General features: G+C 39.2%; 1 protein-coding gene across 2 annotated transcripts in view; it reads left to right on the plus strand.

Moving 5' to 3' along the window:
* Nucleotides 1-22,173, plus strand: part of NPSR1 (neuropeptide S receptor 1) — a 59,941-nt gene that overhangs the window by 12,046 nt on the left and 25,722 nt on the right. For both annotated transcript variants that reach the window (XM_027675661.1, XM_027675662.1), the window contains exon 2: nt 900-1,032. In XM_027675661.1, coding sequence (XP_027531462.1) covers nt 900-1,032 — 133 coding nt within the window. The remainder of the gene's footprint in view (nt 1-899; nt 1,033-22,173) is intronic.

Consider the following 22,173-nt stretch of genomic DNA (forward strand, 5'->3'; position numbering starts at 1 on the left):
CCCAGCCTGCTCAGGACAGTGCCTTGGGGTCAGTTCTGTACGGCCAGCAGCTGGCACTCCTCTTCAGCTGCAGCCTTTACTTATCTCCTCCAATTTCACCTAACTCCCACATTTTGGGTTTGGTGTCAGGAACTGGAAGATCCCAAACGACTACATTGACATAACCTGAAACTCATTCCAGTTGCTAGGATATGAAGACTGGATGTGCACTCACCAAACAAGCAAACGTGGACACATACTCCCTTGTTCTTGCAGACAGAGGATCATGATGCTTGGAGAGCACGAATAGCCTTATTTCTCACTTTCTTTTCTTTGTACACACACCACTAGGGGACGTTTTGTCATCACGTATCACTGGCTACATAGTTATACTTTTCCTTAGTGGGTAATTTTTCATTTTCAGTCTTGGTGCACATCTAGATCATGGAGCGGATGTCCGAATTTTGTAGGGCTCGTGGATGACCCAGACTTATTGGAGTTGGGAAAGAGAGAATTATTTATTTCCCCCATTTCTGCAAAGGAGCCCATCTATCAACATTCCTTATGAAGTGTGGCAGCTGGTTATTTCACAGCTTGCTGGAGCAGCACAAGAGCTGAGGGTAGCTTCTCATTTTAGCGTTAAGTGCTGAATACAGACACTGCTAGTTGTTTTGTGAAGATAGAAGTAACAGCCACTGCAAATCAAACTGGAATGAACATCACTAGCAGTGATGCATCTAAGTGTTTTCTGAAAAAAAACCCAAGAATATCTTTTAGACTAAATAGTTGGAATCAATTGGCAAAACTCACATTTCACTCCATTTTCCATTCTCATCTTATTTGTCCAAGGATAACTGACTGTCTTAACCCAAGTCACTACCCACCTATCGATGTGCTCTTTTCCCTTCTCTCCATTGCAGACAGAGCAGCTGCTGACTCTTTGGATTCTCTTTATTGTCACAATTGCTGGAAATGCCACCGTGCTCTTCTCTACCTGGAGGAGGAAGCGGAAATCTCGAATGACCTACTTTGTTACACAGCTGGCAATCACAGGTAGTGTGGGGAGGGGAAAGGGTATCTGACCTGCACAGGAATTGTTATTAAAATGACAAATAAGAAAATGCAAGTTGAGTTGTGAAGAATTCAGTTGTCACCTAATGTCCAGTTGCAGCTCGCCATAAAGCAAATGGATGGTTGCTTATCTTAGGGATCATTCTGACTCTAATTGAAAAAGATGTTGCTAGATACAGTAGTATCTGTGTCAGAATGCAGCAGCTGCAACTCACTGATGTCACTAAATCTTATCTTCCAGTCTGAGTTTGCATCCACATTTCCTAGAAGCTATATTTCCAGCTGTTGTCATGGAACTGTTTAAAGTAAACTAGTTTAAGATGAATCTCCTGTGTTTTTCTACTAAAACTGCTCTATCAATTATACTCTTGCAGGGAAGAGTGAAAATAACTTCATGTTATCTGGTTTAGTAAAGCAAGTGAAATATAAAAATATAAAGGTGAGAGGAATGGATTTAGATGTTTTTTTAAATGAAAAAAAGGATGTTGATCCAAGGACTTTGTAGTTTTTAAACAAAATGTAAAATGTACAGAAGCCTGGTTTGTAAAATGTCAGCTTCAGCAACAAGGAAAGGAAACAAGCATAAGCAGCACATTGTTTCTCTGTGGTCTTGAATGGACTAAATTTTTGGGGATTTAAGTTTCCCAAGGGAAAATATGTGCTGTTTCTATAACAGTGTCCTGCTACTAATCCCTGCTTACAAGACAGCTGTGTTGTACTGTTTGTGTATATAGGATATATTTATATGCTTTCTGTTGCTATTTTTTTCCTAAGCTATGGTAGGAATTACAGCACTTTTTCACCAAAGAGCTATTTAATATTTGACTTTCCAGCAGTATTGCATCCTCCTTTGATGTCTGTTGTACTTCTGTTTAAACTAGAAAAGCAAAGGACTATACTGCCCAATTTTAAACATGCATTCTTTGTAAATAAATGAACTCCTGTTCATGGTCTCAACCACATCTGTTCAGGAGCTTGTACAGTTTGAAGAACTACTCTCAGCTGAAACAGATAGACCAAGGTGTGCAAAGTGGTGTAAAAGGGCAGGTCTATAACTACAGGTGATGTAAGAATTATTACAAGGTGAGGAGGTGAAGGTTTGCAGCGACTTCTCTTCTGAAGTGCTGACAGCTGGTTTTCCTATTTGCCTGTGAGTCATCTGTAATAAATGATTTTACTTCTTATCTCATTTGTGACCTTTATGTCACTTCCTTCATGTGCCAGTGGTATTTTCCATCAGGTAAGTCATGTTAATACAGCCTCACCATACAGTTTGGAAGCATCAATCACAGATCAAGTGTTACATTGTTCACAGGAGTTTCAAAATAAACAGTCTCTGCTCAAAGAGTTCCCTATCCCAGATGAATATACTCAGGCAACCAAGAAGTAATACAGGCAAAGAGTAGAAGAGCAACTGAAGCCCCAGGTGGACACTGTCCATTTTCTACTTACTTCGTCAGTGAGCAGGGTACCAGGAGCAACCATCATGAGAAAGGCTTTGGAAGAGAGGAGGGTGAAAAACGACTGTATGTATCCATCTGGCACAGAGGCCACAAGGTTTGGGTTTGCTGAAAGAACAAAGATGTGTAATACTCACAACAGCGTGGTAATAGAAGATGGATTCCAATAGGAAGAGTTAAACTAAACAGCAAAGGGTCTTGAGCTAGTAAGAAAACAAATGTACTTACTGCAGCAAAGAAAGAACTGGCATAAGGACATAGGTGTCCAGGTCAAAGCAATAAAGCTAGAAGCAGACAGAAGTATCTGAATCAGGATAGCTGAGGTGTACTAGGAGGAGGCTACTGCTGTTACTGCGCTGAATAAGGGTCTGAGGGGGAGTCTTGCCATTTTGGACCTATAGGAAAGAGGACTTTTTGTATTAGAATGCAGGTGTATAGAGAGCTGTTCACTAGGGGTTCAAATACTGTCTACATGAAGAGAGGGGAAGGCATTACAAGTGCAGTTTTGAGGCAGCTGAAATAATCAGTGGCAAAGACAACAAGGCAAATATACCATTAGATGTGGGTAGCAAATAGTGCTATATAGCTAATGTTATAATTTGACTGATGCTGACTGTTCTGACCTCCCCTTCCCTAAAATTATCCTTGACTTTTAAAATTCTCTGAGTTCAACAGTCTATTCCATTTCCCATTACAGAAATCCACATAGAAAACTCACTTGACATTCACATCTGTAATGTTAAAAGAGGTAACACCAGCTTGAACAGCAGGCTCCTTTCAAGCCATGACAACTTCTTTTTTGTGATGCAGAAGTCAGAACTCTAATTTATCTTCCTGCACCAAGAGTTCTTGTCAGTATTTTGGCACAAAGAAATTACTTAATTCCTGAAATGGAGCCATTTCACTTTCTTATCTTCAAAAACATTATTAAGAACAAAGCAAGCCGGCAACAGCCATCAGCCTTTCACAACAAGTTATGAGGTAGACGCAGAAGATTATGAAAACATTGACTTGTCACATTGTTTTGACATGCCAGGCATATTTAAATCCTAATCTCCTGGCAAACAGTTCCTGCTTAGTCAATAATACTACTACTTCCATCCATTTTGAGGTTCTTAAAATATTTATAATTTCTGCCCCAGTAGCAGAAAGAGGAATAATGGATATATCTTTATGAATGCCGGCATTTCAAAACCATTTAAAAACTTTTTGTCTATTGATCTGTGGCTCGATAGTTGAATAGTGCCCTCAATTCTCATGTCTTCCCACTAATGTAGTACCAAAATGAAATTAAAACATAGCCTTCGTGTCAGAATAAACAAGGTATTCAAAGCAAATTGTACGTAATACATGAATGTGAAATGAGCGCTGTTGTTCTTCTTGACTGGTTGCCAAGCCAGATGCAGAAGAGAAGTAACTAACTGATTGAGGCCTCTTTCAACACTGCCAGAATTCAGTGGTTGAAGCCACTCATCAAATTCAGAGAAGACTCGTACTGATTCCTTACTACATCATAATCAAAACAGGGTGCTCAAAACTGCAAGAATTTGTAGGAACATGAGTAATCCCTTCAGCTTCAGAGTGCTTAAAGACGTTGTTGAAGCCTGAATTCATAATATTTTGTATTAAATATATGCCTATACAATGCCTGTGTCAGTACCATATTTAAGTCTATGTCTAACTCTCAGTACGTGCATAAATCTCTTTGAAATTATCTGGGATTAAGCACTAGGAAATCAGCTAAGAGTCAACAGCTGAGCTGACAATAGTACTAATCACTCAGCATCAGCTAATTTAACAAAGAGGAATATTGCCATGTTTGCCTTGTGTTCAGTTTACATTTGGTCATATTCCTCTTCTGTAAAAAGGTTTTTCTTAGAAACAAGTTCATCTGTGAAGACTGAGACTAAAGCTAGCTTTCCTACAGATTTCTATCTCCAAGGCAATTTAGTCTCTCAGAAAGTGCAAGTTCTGAAGATTATCCTGTGAGGAGGGTATTTCTAAACACTTTTCCCTAAATAGATTTTTTCTGAGTTTAGCATAAGTTATGCTCATGGCATAGCTATTTTCTGGCAGGAAATCTCTTATGTCTTCCCCTACCTGATGCCATTTCACATAACTTCAGAGTCTTAGTGTCTTTAAGATGTTTGCCTCTGACTGAAATCACCAAGTGGTTCAAGATCAAAGAGTGGGATGAGTTCACAGGCACCGTATAATGCTGGAAATATTGAAGAGAGGTACAGTTGTTTTAAGAAAAGGTAGTTTATCCACTCATTTATGTCCATTTAGATCAGTTTACTCAGCTCTATCAAAGTAATCTTCTTAAGTCTACTTTTAAAATATAAAAGCAGTGGACACGGGCATATATAAAACATAATTATTTGAGTAGCAGTGGATAAGGAATGTAATTTATGGGCTAAAGAGTCCATTCAATAAGAACTGTTATCATTTGACCGATTCTAAAACCAATCAAGCAATTCATTAAAAAAGGTCTACTGAAAAGAATTTTACTTCTCATTTTTCTCCATTCAACTTCAATTACTACTGATAGAGGAACGTATTTAAGTTCCTTTTAATGTCCAAAGGTGCATAGTTTGTTTAGCTCTTTCTCTCCAACATTAACATCTGGAAAGTTGGAGCTGGAAATGTCATGACCTTTAGCTCATGTGTGTTTCTCTTTCTATTCCAACATTTAGCAGAAATCAGTATTTAAGAACACTGTTACATTTTGTCCACTGTTAGGGGTAGAAATACATGTAGGCACTTTACTGCATGCCAAATTTTAAGCCATAGACTGACAGTCTTGTTTGGAAATACATGCTAATTTTCTGTGGCTGTAATGAAGAGAGAAAACAGAAAGAACATCCCCCAACTTTTATGGTAGCTTACATATAAACAGTGAAAACAAAAGATGTTTGGTAAAAATAAGTAGCTACAGTCTATATTGTGATATAAATACCAAATCCTAGGGGATTACTTGAGAATGACATTAAAAAGACAAGGAGGTAGTTTTAGAAGTGACATAAAGAGATTTATATCATTGCCACCTTCTTCAGTTTCTCCTAGAAAGCTGAACCATAGCAGGCCTTGGTCCTTATCAGCTGCCTTAATTTTGTTCAGTGTTTAGTGAAAAGCCAATACACCGAAAACTTGCAATGAGAGGGTTATGGAAGCACTTAGGTGAAACAGACCCTGCTAAAGCAAAGATTGTTTATTTTCTGTTCTGCTTCTGCCCAGAGAGAGCATGACTGTGAGACTAAAACCAACAGGGCTCAGTCACTGGCTTCTAGGATGACTTTGGTTAAGATGACTGAAGGCAGAGTCTGTCAGCTTATCTGCTAGTTAAATGCACTAAATAAGTGCATCTAACTCTACTGCTGCAACAGCTAATGTGAACAAATGCATTAGAAGCTGTCCTTCTCTTCTTCTTCTTTTTCCCTGCACCAAACCCACTAGGTTTAATGGAGTGTGCCTGTCCTTCAATATTTTTCTTCCTTGTCTATATGACTTGAAGGAATGAAGATGACTTGTTACTTCATGATTTGTAGAAAAGCTTAATATAGTAACACCATTACAAAAATTAACATGTAGAACATTATTAACAGATAATTGTCTCTGTTCCACCTTTTCATCTGGAAAATGGTACTTGTGATATTTCTACACTTCAGAGAAATCATACATACAAATTTATCAGTTTTACAAGTACCTTAGATATCACAGTGATTATGAGCATTGGAAGTGAATTGCACAGAGTCAATTAGCAGCTAAATCCTCAGGTCATCTTAATGGAGGTGGACTGTTGCCAACCAAAAAGTTCAGAGTGTTTTCAGTTATACTGGAAAGCTTACACCTTGCCAGCTGGGTCTTGGCTGGAACCTGACAATCTGATTTATATGATTGCCCATTCAAGATGCAGAAACCTAATGCAGAAAACTGAACTGAAATAATTCCCAGAAATCTATGTCTTTCTCCCCTTTCCACACTTACTGTCTGCTAATTTGTAGGAAAAGCACAAAGGCTGAGGAAAGGTGAGAGGTGTCTGCGTCCTACCTGCAGACTTGGAGGAAGTTACAATTGTACTGTAGAGTTCATTGATAAAATTGAAAGAAGGATATCTGAATTTTTTATGTTCATCATGTTTTAAACCTCTTCAAAGTGTAGTTAATCTAAAGAAACTGTCTCTGGTAATGGATCATCCATGTTCTACACTACATGTTCTCGTCACTACTGAAAACAGTTTCTCAAAATTGGAAAATAAGAGCGTAATTTGTTAATATTCCCTCAGGCACAGACACTGAAATTTTCTGGAGTACCCAGTGGCATCCAAATTCCCCACTTTTGCAAGCAGCTTGTTTGCCAAACACTTAGCTGGAAGTCTAACATCTCTGCAAATCACCTGAGTATACACACGGCTTAATAAACAGGGAAGGAAATAGATTATATTCACCTTTCCTCTGTAGGCTAGAGAAACTATAGTATTTAGTACAACTGTTCATTTTGCATTCACAGAATAAATGTGATTCAATTTACCAAGAGCAAAAATAGTCTCTGGGAGTAAACACAGCAATATTAACATTACTTATTCAGTGTATCCCATGAAACTATGTGAATAGGAAAATTTGTTACATGGCTGCATTAGTTGCCTGGAGAAGAAGCAATCATTTTCCATCCCGATTCTGCCAAGAAGACTAATTCAGTAGCAAGGAAGCACCATGGGACTTACTTTAGGTTAGGTATGTATTAGTGTGCCCCCACAAACTGAGACATAATGCAGGATAAGAAAAAATGTGGTCACTGCCTTTAATACCCCATAGTAGTACAAGACAAACCAGATTTGATATCTATTGCCATTTTTGGCAATTTAATAACACCTAGCAGGAACTCAAATTGTCTTTTGAAATTTAACTCAGATTTGAAGATGAGTCATAGTCCCCTAGTTTGTAACAAGTAGCTTGGACACTGACTGTACAATTCCAGTTTGATATTATGAATCATGCTTTACTATACTCTTAGATTTCTTATGTAAACATTCAGGAATATTTCTGTATGTCTATAGGTAATCATTTTCCTCTGCATAAATGGTTAGTCAACACATAGTTTCTATTTTCCTAAGGAAAACAGAAAATATCCAATGCATGCATCCCTCTTAAAATGTATTTTCCCCCAACCCAATTGTGAAGTAGATGGGCTAAAAAGTGGAATATCCTCAGAAGTTAAGAAAGGAAACCAGGAGTGAACTTCAGCATCAAAACTGAACAATAGAAAGCTTTATGCGAAGAAGGTGACATAGTCTGTTTAGGGGTACCAGGACCTCTATTTCACAGTGTTTGGTCATAGAGTCAAATGAAAATGCTGACAGAAAACAGAGTAGATTTCATGTTTTAGAGGTGAAATCATGAAGCAGCACTGAATTTGGGACTAGTACACAAACAATTCATCTAGTTACATTACCTCCTTATAAGCTTTAATGTAAAGAAACTGCTTTTGGTGCACAATGAACTCCCCTTGAAAAGGTAAAGATACGTTACCACAACACTGGGGCTATAAGAAAAAAGGCGGGCTTGGGGAAGTTGCAGTAATCCTGTGGTTTAAGGTGGATTGCCTTTGCCTTTAATGTAAATGCACAGAAGAACTGGAGTCAAGGAAGTATGTGAGGAAAGATAAAAAACAACAATGGAGCAGATCTTGATGCAGTAGCCAGAGAGATTCAGCCTAGAATGAGGTACCAAAAAGCAGGCTGGGTTATCCTGTAGAGATGGCACACTCCAAGAGTGTAGAAATGAGCTGCAGGTTTGCTGACAACTACTTCTGCTTTAGCATTCAATTCCAAAGGCATTCAAAGTGTTTTTAACCAGCTCAGACACAAGCTTGTTACACTGTATTTTGTTTAGTGCTCATGTATTTTTAGATATCTTCTCAAGGGCTCACTGAAAAGTGCAGGGCTGGACACAGTATTCGTGTTTGCAGTGACTCGACTCATCTTAGCTCACTGCAGTAGGAAACAGTATCACTAGTACAAAAGTAAAAGAAAAAAAGCTGAAGTGCTGTAACTGCAATAGTAGAATCATAGAATCATGCGGGCTGAAAAAGACCTCTGAGATCATCAAGTCCAACCCTTGATCCACTACTGCCGTGGTTACTAGGCCATGGCACTAAGTGCCACATCCAGTCTCATCTTAAAAACCGCCAGGGACCATGAATCCACCACCTCCCTGGGCAGCCCATTCCAATGCCTGATTACCCTCTCTGTAAAGAATTTCTTCCTAATGTCCAACCTAAACCTCCTCTGGCAGAGCTTAAGACCATGCCCTCTTGTCTTACTGATAGTTGCCTGGGAGAAGAGACCAACCCCCACCTGGCTACAATCTCCTTTCAGGGAGTTGTAGAGAGTGATGAGGTCTCCCCTGAGCCTCCTCTTCTCCAGGCTAAACAGCCCCAGCTCGCTCAGCCTCTCCTCATAGGACTTGTGCTCAAGTCCCTTCACCAGCCTCGTTGCTCTTCTCTGGACCTGCTCCAGCACCTCAATATCCTTCCTGAACTGAAGAGCCCAGAACTGGACACAGTACTTGAGGTGTGGCCTCACCAGTGCTGAGTCCAGGGGAAGAATCACTTTCCTGGTCCTGCTGCCACACTATTCCTGATAAAGGCCAGGATGTCATTGGCCTTCTTGGCCACCTGGGTACACTGCTGGCTCACGTTCACCTTCCTGTCAATCCAGACTCCCAGGTCCCTTTCTGCCTGGCCGCTCTCCAGTCACTCTGTCCCCAGCCTGTAGCGCTGCAGGGGGTTGTTGTGGCCAAAGCACAGGACCTGGAGTTGGCCTTGTTGAACTTCATCTCGTTGGAATCAGCCCAACTCTCCAGTCTGTCCAGATCCCTCTGCAGAGCCCTCCTGCCTTTCAGCTGATCGACACTCCCCCCCATCTTAGTGTCATCTGCAAATTTGCTAATGGTGGACTCAATCCCATCATCTAGATTGTCAATAAAGATATTAAACAGAACTGGTCTCGAAACTGATCCCTGGGGGACACCACTAGTGACCAGCCGCCAACTGGATGCAGCACCGTTCACCACCACTCTCTGGGCCTGGCCCTCCAGCCAGTTCTTAACCCAGAATGTAATGTCCCTCCCATTAGTGACAATATAAAGATAATGAGTTTTCCAAATTTGCTACTGGAAGCAAGAATAGTTATCCACTTAAAAACCCTGTAATGACTTTTATTTATATAGCCTACTTTAATCCTAAAAATCCAGGAACAAGATGTCCATGATTCATGATTTGTAATTAATCCAATCACAAGCTACTAGGCGGACATCCTTAAATGAATGATTTTTAGTCTGTTGTCTCTGAACAGTGGTCTTCAGATCCCCTAATGGCAGCAAAAACCATTCTGCAGCATAATCCCAAGTACAGAACTGAGGTCCACAAAGGCAAGGAGAACTCATTAAAAAGGTCTTTTCTTTCCTCAAAATACAGTGCCTAATACTGTAAGGGGACAGTTTGTGTGTTGATTATACATAGGAGCTCAGAGTGGGATTTTCAAAGTGCCTAGTGATATAAGCTGCATCTCCTCCACAACTGCAAAACAGCAGACACATTCTCCTCGCTTGCCAGTGGCTCCGCTATCAATTTCAGTGTAGTATCTGGGGGATGTATTTTTTATCACATTGCAAAGGACCATCTGGGACCCTGAGAATTTAGCAACAAAGATGAGATGCCCTCATTTCATCTGCATCTCAATCACTTTAACACTGTGAAGCCAGAGCTATCTTTTTGTAACTTGCATTTTGTGGAGCAATAACATATTTTGAATAGGGGTATGGATTCCTGTAAAAAAAAATGAGTATTTCTTTATATAACCTCTAGGGACTTAATAGGTTTTAATTCATAAATCCTCCTGCTTCTAAACATGCCTATAAATATTCAATACAGTATGCAATGATTATTCCTTTTCAGTGTATATGTATGTTTAAAATAAAAAGCAGGCATCACTTCTGTTTCTAAGTCATCCAGGAGTGTTTTTGAATGCCATCCCTAAGGCTTAGAATGGAAATAATAATAACATTAGTGAAACATCTTAGTGATAATCCTATCTCCCAAAATTCACCCTAGATCATACAATTTTAAACTAAGATGGAAGCAGTTGTTCTATTTGCTTTTCCCAGCTAATAAGTAATTTCTGAAAGGATTAAAAAATGATGAATGGACATTAGATGCCCTATCCTTATCAAAGGCATCATTTTCTCATTTTAATAGACACACACACTCAGAGCCTAAACTTGATTCCACTTAACCACCTACAGATTTCCACACAGGCGATCCACATTTACTATTTGTATTATTTCAAAAGGAGCTGTCATTCTTTCAGATCTTTGCATGTGAATACTTTTCCTGACTAGACATCTGTGTGACTAAAATGAAAGCACTTCCTTTCAGCTGTTTTTTTGTTACTAGTTTTTTACCCCCACTTTCACCTGCAATATAATTTCTCTAACCCCATGATGAGACTTGCACTGTGCAGCTAAATTACGGCACCATCACAGCTCTGCTGATACCATAGGTCTATGTGGAGATTATAAAGGTTTGTCTGGGCAACTACAGCACTTTGAGGGCTGTAAAACAAAAATGCAATGTGGTCTGGGCTCATATGCTAGAGTGACCATGTGGTATTTGAAAGAAACCATGTAAAAGGAACAATGAAATTCCTATCTTAGTAACTTTTCTAGTTAGCTGAGTAAAATGTGACTTAGGCAAGTATCTTTGGATATCTTTGTTCTCTTATAGTTCAGTGGTTGAGTACTTACGTGACAATTTACATTTGCAGGTCTTTGAGCCAAAGGGATTTTAATTTGTGACCTTCTTCACCTGAGGAAGTTACTGTTATTTGGAACATTACACCTTTTGCTTTATACAGCATCATTAATAGCAGGAAAGGTAGAGGGAAAATGCTCTGCTAATTTCTTGCCATGTGAACAGAAGTAGGTCTAAAGGAAGCATATGTCTTGAAAACAGTCCTGGGAAGCAGAATGGGACATAACTGTCACAGAGATAATTAAATTAAATTTCATGACTTCATTCTTGAACACTGGTACTCATTTTAGGGATTATTCATGTCATCTATTTTAGACTCCTCACTGTAGGATAAGATGCCCTATGCTCCATTTATAGCCAGTAGAGAAAAACACTAAGTTGCCTTTAAGTTTCACTGACTTGTACAGGAGGATTCAATTCTTAATTTTGATCTCTAAAGTTGACTATATAAATCCCTTCAGTGTTCATACGTCACCAAATATGTCGGGATTATTATTCATCTTTGACAACTAAGAACCTAATCTTTCTCCATTTCAATCAGACATCAGAAGGCTCTGATTTAAATCCCATCCACAAATACAAACTTTTGCAGTGATGTTTCTCACCACCTTTTTTATTTATTCATTTTTAAACACAGCAAGGCATAGCAACATGTTACCTGATGGAAAGTACAGGAATATTTCTATTGTGCTCAGCTCTTTTCTAAACTGCCATCTGGAATTTGTCCAAGTTTTTCTAGGCACTGCCCAAAACACGATTTATTTATAAAATCATAGAATTGTTTAGGCTGGAAAAGGTCATTGAGTCCAACCTAACACTGCCAACTCCATCATTAAATCATGTCCCGAAGTACCACATCTACACATCTTTTAAATACTTCCAGTCATGCTGACTCAACCCCTTTCCTGGCCAGCCTGTTCCAATGCTTGATCACCCTTTCTGTGAAGAAGTCTTTCCTAATATCCAAAGTAAACTTCCCTTGACACAACTTGAGTCCATTTCCACGTGTTATATTTCTTGATACTTGGGAGAACAGACTGACACCCACCTTTTTACAAGCTCCTTTCATGTAGTTGCAGAGATCTAAATGGGATCTGGAATAGAAGTGTAGCTTAAGTGACAAATTTACTCCAAACCTGTGCATTAACACTACATACAGCTGCCTGCTCAACCTTAAAGGAAAACCTTTAGGATCATAGAATCAATTAGGTTAGAAAAGACCTCCAAGATCATTGAGTTCAGTAAGTGTTGTGCCCTACTGTGTTGGTGAAAAGAGCAACCTGAAGGATCTGATGTGTTTTAGCAGTTCATCCTGTTTCTGCACAAATTTAATACATGTACACAAACATACACTCCATAGCCCAATCCTTAAAATCCAAAAGAAACTTGCAGTTAAATCACTCCTATTACATTAGCAGACAGTAGCAAGAATGAGAGAAGAGCGAAGACCTACTTAACAAGAACATGATTGGTCAAAATAGGATGGATATTACATCTGGACAAATCTCCAAACATTTCATTTACAAGTCAGCCTTTTGCTACTTCTTAAGGAGTAGCATTAACAACATTGAAAAGCAGATGCAGTTGATCATGCCAGTTTCTTAGAGGTTACTGATAATGAACAGCAAGAATTTTTTCTTGCAAGACATTTGTACTTTCATTGTAAAATAACAATAGAAAAAACATTATCCTAATATCCAGAAGCCTGCAGACTAGAGGAGGTGAATAGGGTGATTTCAGCACAAGGAAACAGTTTCCTTTGAAGTTGCGAGAACCTGGAGATACATGACAAAAAAGAGAAGCTTAACTATTTCCTGAAAAAAAAACAAAAAACCCCTTTACATTTTAAGATGGTGTTGTTCTACTGACGGATATTTTCTAGTTTTGAACAGAAGAACTGATTTCTATCCTTTTTCATTTTCAGTTCCCAAAGGCAGGGATAAAACGGGAGCTGATGCCACATGTGGAAGGGATGGACAGCCCTCTTGGAAAATCGCTTTCCCATGCTACAGAGATAGGGATTGTATATACACTGGGTTTCTACTGTGTTGTGGGTTTGCTGGAGTTACTGCTATATTACTATGAAGTCCAGAGAAACAATTTAAGGTATTAAATATGGTAATTTCACTGCTCATTAGGAAACTCTCTCCCCAGTGATATCTGATAAGTCAACTGAAATACAAGAAACATCATTTGTTGCTCAGTATTCTTTCTTTTATGAAACATGCAATATTTTTAGAAATCAAGGGGACATTGTTATTTAAAGTCTTTTCTCAAGAACCACGAGGTCACAGATGTTCATTCATGGAAGTTGGTAGCAGATCCCCTCTAAAAGGGCTGAACAGCAAAAGTGGCTTTTTCTGTCATCCTTAGCGTGGAATCCAGTGTCACCACTTCTGAGGACAGCTTTGTACATAACCCTGGAAATGTAAGGGCCTTTCAGTGTTTTGTTCGCCTCTCTAAAAGGAGGATACCGTGACACATCTTCCATCTTTCATTCACAGAATCAATTTAAATTTGGATTCCTGATTATCCCTGACAGAAGCCCATGCAGGCACACAGCAAGCCTGACACATTTTAAATACTGAACTTGTTAGATGGCACAGTCCATTTGAAGTATTCCTCACAGTACTGGTTGCATGGGACCCATGAAAACTGTACTACAGCACCAATCCACTCATTCAGTGCATGCACTTCCAACCTCTGATCATCTTCTCTGATGAGTTTTTATAGTGTTGCAGTACTCAAACATCAAGTAAGTTTCTTTGTGTCAAAGAGTTATTAGTGGCAAATCTCATTGCTCTAAGACAGAAACTCTCATGAAATTTTAATGCACAGAAGGTAGCACAGCAATAAAATTACCCACCTGAAATCTTTGCTTTGCAGAGGTGTCTAATCTAATATTAATATGTGTCAACCACATGAGTTGCACATCAACCTAGTTTCTCTGGAGTGTCCTCTCATTATGCTGTAAAATATTATCTCTCTCAAACACTGAAGCTTCTTAAATAAACAAATCAATAACGTATCCTATACCTCTGCAACCTGGCTGTAAGTGAAGACTGTCTGCAAGTCTCCCTGCACAGGGATACTAGGTTTTACTGCTTGGACAGTTCAGTGGAACACCACAATATGTTATTCACCGAGTACCTCCCAGATTCCCAGTTTGCCTTCCATGCAGTAAGTAAATCAACCCAGTTTGTTCAAAATAGGGCACCTCTTACATTCCTCAGGTATTTCTCAAAACTACTTCCTGCCTCTTCTACAGCAAACACTTGTTAAACAAGAAATTTTTGAGTAGTGTGGGCATGTAGCACCTGAGCTAACTGGAACCTGGTTGTAGAGTGGATGAGACAAAGGTGTTCAATGTTCTGACACCTTGGAGAAAATAGGTGGTTGATGGAACTCAGCATGAAAGTGTTTTGCATTGTGTCTGGGGCAGGGAAAAGTGAGTGTATATTGCCTCAAGTATGGATTTTCTGTCAGCATGTATTGCACTCCAAAGCTACCTTACTGTAAGTGCATACCATCTCCAAAGGCATGTAGCATGGAACAACTAGTGTACTTAAAACTGAATTTCAGCTCATTGGCTACTAATTTCTTTTGGTTATGGTGGAAGCATAAACTCCACCACTGAAAATAACTTCTAGGTGCTCTTTCTGGGAGGAACACACACACTCTATTTAGATCACAGTTATCAAATTATCAAATATCTACATTTAGAGCCGGAAGTGGAGGATGGTGAGGGGAGCAGTGAAGAGGAGAAAATGAAGGCAGTACAGTTTACTTATTATGAAAGGGGAAGTATATTCCACTAATACACCAAAAGGAAAACTAATTTCCCTTTTAGGGGAAATCACATGCCAATAGAGAAATTGTTATTTGGAATAAAGATTTTGAGACCAACTGAAAAAATAAATTATATGTTGACAATTTGATATTGACTAGAGTGGTGCCTGTTGTCTGTGTGAATGTCTTAGATATTCCAACATCCTTTATAACCGCAATTTGCAGGAAGACTTCTTAGGCTATAAAACCTGGGCCCTGTAGACAATATAAAGCTAATGCTTAGTTTACAGCAGAAATAGACAAGACACAAAAAAAAGATGAAGATAATTACTGAAAAATTTACAGAAAACAAAATCTACAATGAGGAAAAGAATACCCTAACCCAGGACAGCTGCTGTGATGAAAAAAGTCCCCAGTACACTACAAGGCAATACTTATTCAGCTGTTGAACTCTACAGCAAGTATTGTTTTACCCCACTTTCTGGGGAAAGCTGTAGATCACCTGCACAGTGTCTGATTTTGTGTCTGATCCTCAGATGTGCTTTCAATTCTTTAGGTAAAGGAGAAAACTCACATGTCTGAAGATCACATTCATGGATGTTGCTGAGCAAGGGATAATCTTAGGAGGTGGGAAGATGATTGTTGTTTAATGCAATCAGAAACTAAAGCACTATGACACTTCCTCAGTGAACATCAAGGATATTTTTAAAATGGTTTCATTATTATTCTACCCGGTAAAGCGCACACAGCACGTGGGCATAGGAAGTGCTCTTTCCCTCTGTGGCCTTCACAGGTCTCCCAGAACTCTCACTCTGGGGACAGATTCACAGTAGCAGGTGAGCTAGAGCACCTTTGCAGGACTGGGCATCTCCAGAACCTCCATGGTTTGGGAGGAGGACACTCAGTAGTATCAAGAAGATGCTTTAGCATGCTCTGAAAAGTTTCCTATTGTCGGAGATGAGAGATGACTCCAGAAAGAATACATGTGCTACCTGCCAGTCATTGAAATTTCCAGCAACCCACACTTTGACAACTGACCTCTTGAACTAGAAGGAGAGTCAGAGGCAAATCAAACCAATGACTGACAGGAGAGCACAAGTTTTCAGCTGGAAAGCCATGACACTAACTCCAGCAGAGCACATCTCAATATATTAAAATGCATCAGAAGTATTAAGGCTCTTCAGCTTGTGTGGTTTAGAAGTAATGAGCACAAAGGGCATTTGCCTTTTAATAATGTTTTTATGAGCTGCCTGAGTGGATTGCAAGCAGTTCAATATCCACTGCTGCATTTTCTAGAAGACTGCTTGGGAGACACAAGAAAGAAAATTACTGTGATCAAAGTGAAATTACAATACACAATTGCACTTCTGTGAATGCTCTACCCAGCTAATACAAATAGACTGAAAAAAATCAATTCAATAAGATCCATCAGAAAAACAAAGCAGTGCTTCCAAAACCATGCCCCTTCGAGGTATGCTTTTAAATAACTCTGTGCTTCACTTACATGTTCATAATGTCTATGTAAATTTGAAAGGATCTGTAAAAGGAAATGGTTTTGAGTTCTTTTATTGGACCTCTTTGTGTGCAGATAATATCACAAACAAAATATTTTGCTCCTGCTCAAGATTAATTTGATCATCCTGAAATGTCACAAATGAATGGACTACCCACTCTTGCAAGATAGCATTATACATTTTCAATTTCATTTCCAAATCCTTAAGTACCTGCTCATTAATATATCAAATACATTTCCAAATGAGTGCTTTGCTAGGTTAGCACTGTTTTCAGCAAACAATGTTTCAACAATGCATTTTTTGTGCTTTGCAGAAAATGTTCCTGAAAAGATAGGGATTACAAATTCATCAGATTGATGAATTTATACAGCCTATGGATTACATTATTTATTCCCCTATGATTTTAAAGGTAGTTTACAACCTAAATTATTCTATGATACTAAGAGGTTTCTAAAAGTAGTCACATCCCTTTTTGACCATTCATTCCTTCAGAAGTAGATAAAGACACTTTCATCTTCATGAAGCTTTTCCCACCTAGTTACATTTTCAGTGTGAATTGTAAATAAATACAAAATTTAATATTCATTCATTATTTTGGAAGATATTCCAATTTCAGAAGTACTTTGCTAGAATGCTGACTGAGAGGATGTGGAAAAGACACAAGTAAATTGATTTTAGCTTTCAAATTGGAGTTATTGTTTATACTCTTTACACTCATCAATCTCAGTGAATTACCTGCAGGGAAAATCTAAATATCTGGTTATTCATCTCAAAGATACTCATAAATTTTTGGTCAGGAAAAGAAGCCAGACATTTTGAAAAAACTAATTTCCTTTATGATTTTAGAATGCTGTGGTTTTGGTTTTGATCTGGGATTCCAGCCTTGACACAGCTGCTGGCTGGCTTAGCCCTCGAAATAACAATCACACAAAATCCAAAGACTTTTGACACTGGTGGGAGATGTTGACTCCCTTTTAGCAAAGCTCTATGTAGGTCTTTGAGAGGCTTTTTGTACCACCGTATCAATCTCAGGTTGAACTCTTTGGGACCCCAGGGAAGGAGTGTGTACATCCAGTGCTCTCAGAGAGGTCTGACTTGGCCACACTGATGAACATCTGATGCACCAGGTCCATGCAATGCCACAGCCCACAGACATGGTGCTTGGGTGGTGTAGGCACAGCCTTTATTCACATTAGTAACATACTTTGGGAAAACAGAGCAGCAGCACCTCTAAGTCTGGCTGGCAAAACATTGGTCCTATTCAATGCATCTTTTCATAAATTACTTACTTCAAAGCAACAGGTTTTTTGGACAAGGTAGAGTGCAAGAAGAACAGTTGCGTTTTTATTCTTATCACACCTATCGCATATAATGAGGCACAAGGAAACATGAAGGGCAAGAGGTGAACTAGGGGTTTTCTATAGGGTTTCAGAGAAAAAGTAGACATTAGGATGGCTGGTATTTCAATAACCTTTCCTGTGGCCTGGTGGTAGCCTTGAGTATGCTATATAGATACATTTGGCAGTCAACAGACTGAATCAGACATTTTCTACATCAGCAGCAGTCTGCTCTTGCTGTGCCAATTAATGCCAGTTTTATAGGAAGCCTTAATTCTTGTTTTGACAGCTACAGAATTGTTCTGTGGTCCTGAAGGACTGATTACGGTTTTCCTAACTTCAGCCTGTTTCAAACATTCAAATTCTAATGACAGTTGTGCTATGTTTGTTTTTATTTTTGTTTTTAATAAAAGGTGCTTGGCAGACAAATTATATAATCCTTTGGGCCCAACATTTCAGCATTAAGGGGGGAAGTGGATTTCTTTCTGAATTGCTCGAAAAATATGTTGCTTCCAAATTGTATAGATACTTGTGTGATTCCCTGATGGATATACAGGCAGGATTTTCATCTGACACAGGGGACATTTATTTTACAGTTACTCCCCATGGGAGTTTGACTTCTATTGTCAAATGTGGAGTTTTCTATCTGGCTTCTTCATATGCTGGCAGCAAACACTGAGAAACAGGACTGCATGAGCATGGTGCTGCCAACAGCATGGCCATAATGACTACACTTGGAATCATCACTTAGCATCTCATTAGCTCTCATTAAAAGCCAAGACTTTAAAATTTTGACATTAGATGTACCAATATATCATTAACATCTTTTAGTCCATCATCTGTTCTGCAGTATTTCTAATTGCAATCAAATGGAAAGTATGCTGGAAATAGCCTTTGCATGCACTAAAAAGCAGTGAAACAAAAAGTTATATTAAGAAGATAGGGGTTTTTTTCTATTCCCTTCTTGCATATTAAAGCAAGTGATATTTATTTATCATTCTGAGTTATATTGTCTTTGTGTCACCAACAATAACACACATTTCCCTTTTATCCATCTATGCAAAGGGCTGTAGGACAATACATCCAACATTTTCATGTGGTACTTTGTCCCCTGCCAATCTTTCCAACTCACATTTATGTCTTTTACAGGTTTTCTCTGGAGAATCACTTCCTTTAACTCCATTGCCTAGCTAGTTACCAAATGTTTACAAATGTTTAACAGGATTTATGGAATTCAGGTCAAAGATACACATACGGCGCTACAGACTTAGTTGTTCTAATAAGACCAAACACTTAGAAGTCCATTTTAGCCAAATTCAGCTCAATTAGAGGACTGAGATCCAGACCACATGTAATGAATTTTCAGCCTGTTCTGGCATTGCAGGATATTTAATGGAAAGCAGCTCAGTATACCTTTGCATGTTCTACCTTTTCCACATGGTGATTTTTCAAGGGAATTTGCCAATGAATCTTACCAGTATGCTTTTGTTCATGCTATCAGCAAAGACCAGGGGAGACAAAGCAGGTACAAAAATGGGAGTGAACATTGCTCTACTATTCTGCAATGGCAAGCCTAAGGTTTGACAAAAATTGAGCTGCAGCATGCAATATCACTGCTTGAGCATTGTGGGAGTCTTACAGTTTGGTGTGAGGAAGGAAAGAAGGCTTTATCCTTACCATTCCTACTTCAATTAAGGTATCTACATCAACAATATCTGAGCCAATTAAGGCAGCACTATAAGAAGTGTGGTTATTCAGTGACTATAATCACCAGAGTGCCTGAACTACAGCAACAGAAAATATTCTTACAACAGTCCACATTTTTTAGATGAGAATAATCATGCAGTTGCTGTTGTGACCAAGATATGAATGGCAAGCCCTTAAAATACTTGAGGTAAAGAGTTGCCAAAAGGATCAGTAAGGAGGATTTAGAAGAAACAGCAAAAGAATCTATGTACAAGATGTTGGGGAAGGAAAGACTTAAAATGGACTTGTTGGTACTTGGTATCTTAGAAGTATTTTTTCTTCTGGAAAATGCCAGGCACCACTTGAAATAAATAAAGAAGCCATGAAATACAAACACAGTGATTCCTATGTCTTTTGAGGAGGCATATCCTTGTTTTCCTGTGTTTAATAAGACAAACTTATCCATAGGAATGTATCTTCAGCATTTACACTGAGACTCCCCTATGAAGGGTTTTTCCCACCACTGCTTTGGTTGTTTCTACATGTTCTACTTTGCCTGAAGGAGAGGAGTTAAATAAGTGAGTTTCATGTGAAATATACTTTCCTAACAGGTAAATAATAGCAATTAAACACTTGTTCTTCCTTAAATTTGTCTTCCATATTCAGGCATGCATAAGTCACATCTTCATATGAGAAGCTTGATTCCTATTTTAAAACCTACAGCCATGGGACACTATAAAACAGGAACCTTCACTATGGTTTTTGCAGGTATTGTTACCTGTTGCATAAACAGCTGCTGAAACTCTTTGTTTACTCTTCAAACCGCAGTGTGAAAATGTATTCAGCTGATATTATACAGTCTGTTAAAAAAAAATTTTCTTTACACAGAATGTCCCACTGAGCAATTGCATACAACAAAATAATGTTTGATCTAGTAGACAATGGTCTCATCTACATGCGAGTAACACAAGATTGGAAGCAGAAACTTTGTCCTAATATTCAGAATTATCATCAACTTCATCTGCCCCCACACATTCCCCTTAATGGGAACTGCCAAACACAAACTGCAGTATCTGCAGAGGTCTGAAGAAGGGGGCATTTGAGTGGAAATCACTTGCCTTTACTGTCCTGACTGGTTCATAATACATCCTGGTTTTACAAGAAAACAATTCTCCAACCATTTCTTCACCTTTGTGGAAGGAACCAGTTTTTCTGAATGGTAAGGTGACTGCTGATGTGGTGACCAAGCTTTCCTCCTTGCCCACCCTGCACTGCATTTAACGTGTTGCTGCTGTTCCAGTCATCCTGCCCTGTTTTGGTGGGTGCTGTGCTCCCTCCTGGCAGCACTGCTTGTTCAGTCCAGCTCCTCCATCTGTATCCCCACAATTGCAATGATGCAATAGGAAGTAATGTTAAGAAGAGATATGTTAATAAAGGCAAATTAAACAGAACATTAGTGTCTTTCACAAGGGCAGGGCATGTTGAATTTTTATTCCTAGAGACCTGCTCTCCAGCTCTCTTGCAAGTGCTGTTTCTTAAGAAGTTGACATTGTGCAGTACATGCTTTTCTCAGCCCTTCATCTTTCAACCTGGATGATATGGAGTGAGACTGAAGCCTCACTGCATCTATCCTTTACAACACGTAGCCTAACAGAGCCTGCTTCATCTCTTGAGGAGGGGGTTCCCAGATCAGAAATATAAGAAATGCAAATAATAAATAAGATGCTTACACAGTTCAACAAAATTTCCTTCCTATTGCTTCCTATGAGCCAGAAAGAGAAAAAAAGCACCACTTCTGCCACTAAGAAAATCCACATAGCTTTAACAGGTGAACTGAACTGGTGTCCTCTTGACAATTATCAAGTGGGTTTTGTGTCCTCCATTACATTTTGTGTTGTGCTTCAGGCCTGGCTGCCTGAAGCTGCCTCACCAACCTGCTCCGATGCAAGCACTGCAATGGAACAAAGTGCTTGTGGGTGTCCTTGCTGATTTCCAACAAAAGTTTACTGCATACCAAATTTCGGCTCACATTTTCCATCCCTTTGCCAGAGATTCACTGGTAGAGAGCGGGGATCCTTGCACCGTGTATGAACAACCACATCTGCTTCACATCAACACTTCCAAAATAGTTAAATTCAGGGTTGGCAGGTTCTTGGCAGCCCCTGGGGGTGCCAACCATCCCTCTCATTGGCCCCATCTCCAACACGGTGCCTAGATGCTCTGCAATGCTGGAGCAAGGGGCTGCAAACCACCACACAACTCAGGTATATGCATTTGGAAGGATTGAGAAGAGGACAAATAGGTTATCAAAGGGTGAAAGCATGAGGGTGACTTACACCCACACCCACTCCACATGCAGCCCCTCACTGCACCATGACTGCATGGAGAGGCAACACACTAGGCTCTTGGGGCTCAGCGTTTAAAGAGCTAAAATATAATAATTTGAAAAGGTATCCTCTAAGTGTCTTGAAAGTATCTTGTCCTACAGTTGCCAGAGCAGGTACACAACCTATTTCACCATCAGCT

The sequence above is a fragment of the Neopelma chrysocephalum genome, unplaced genomic scaffold (genome assembly GCF_003984885.1).
Source record: "Neopelma chrysocephalum unplaced genomic scaffold, ASM398488v2 Primary Assembly neopelma1_26, whole genome shotgun sequence".
In the NCBI taxonomy this organism is placed as follows: domain Eukaryota; kingdom Metazoa; phylum Chordata; class Aves; order Passeriformes; family Pipridae; genus Neopelma; species Neopelma chrysocephalum.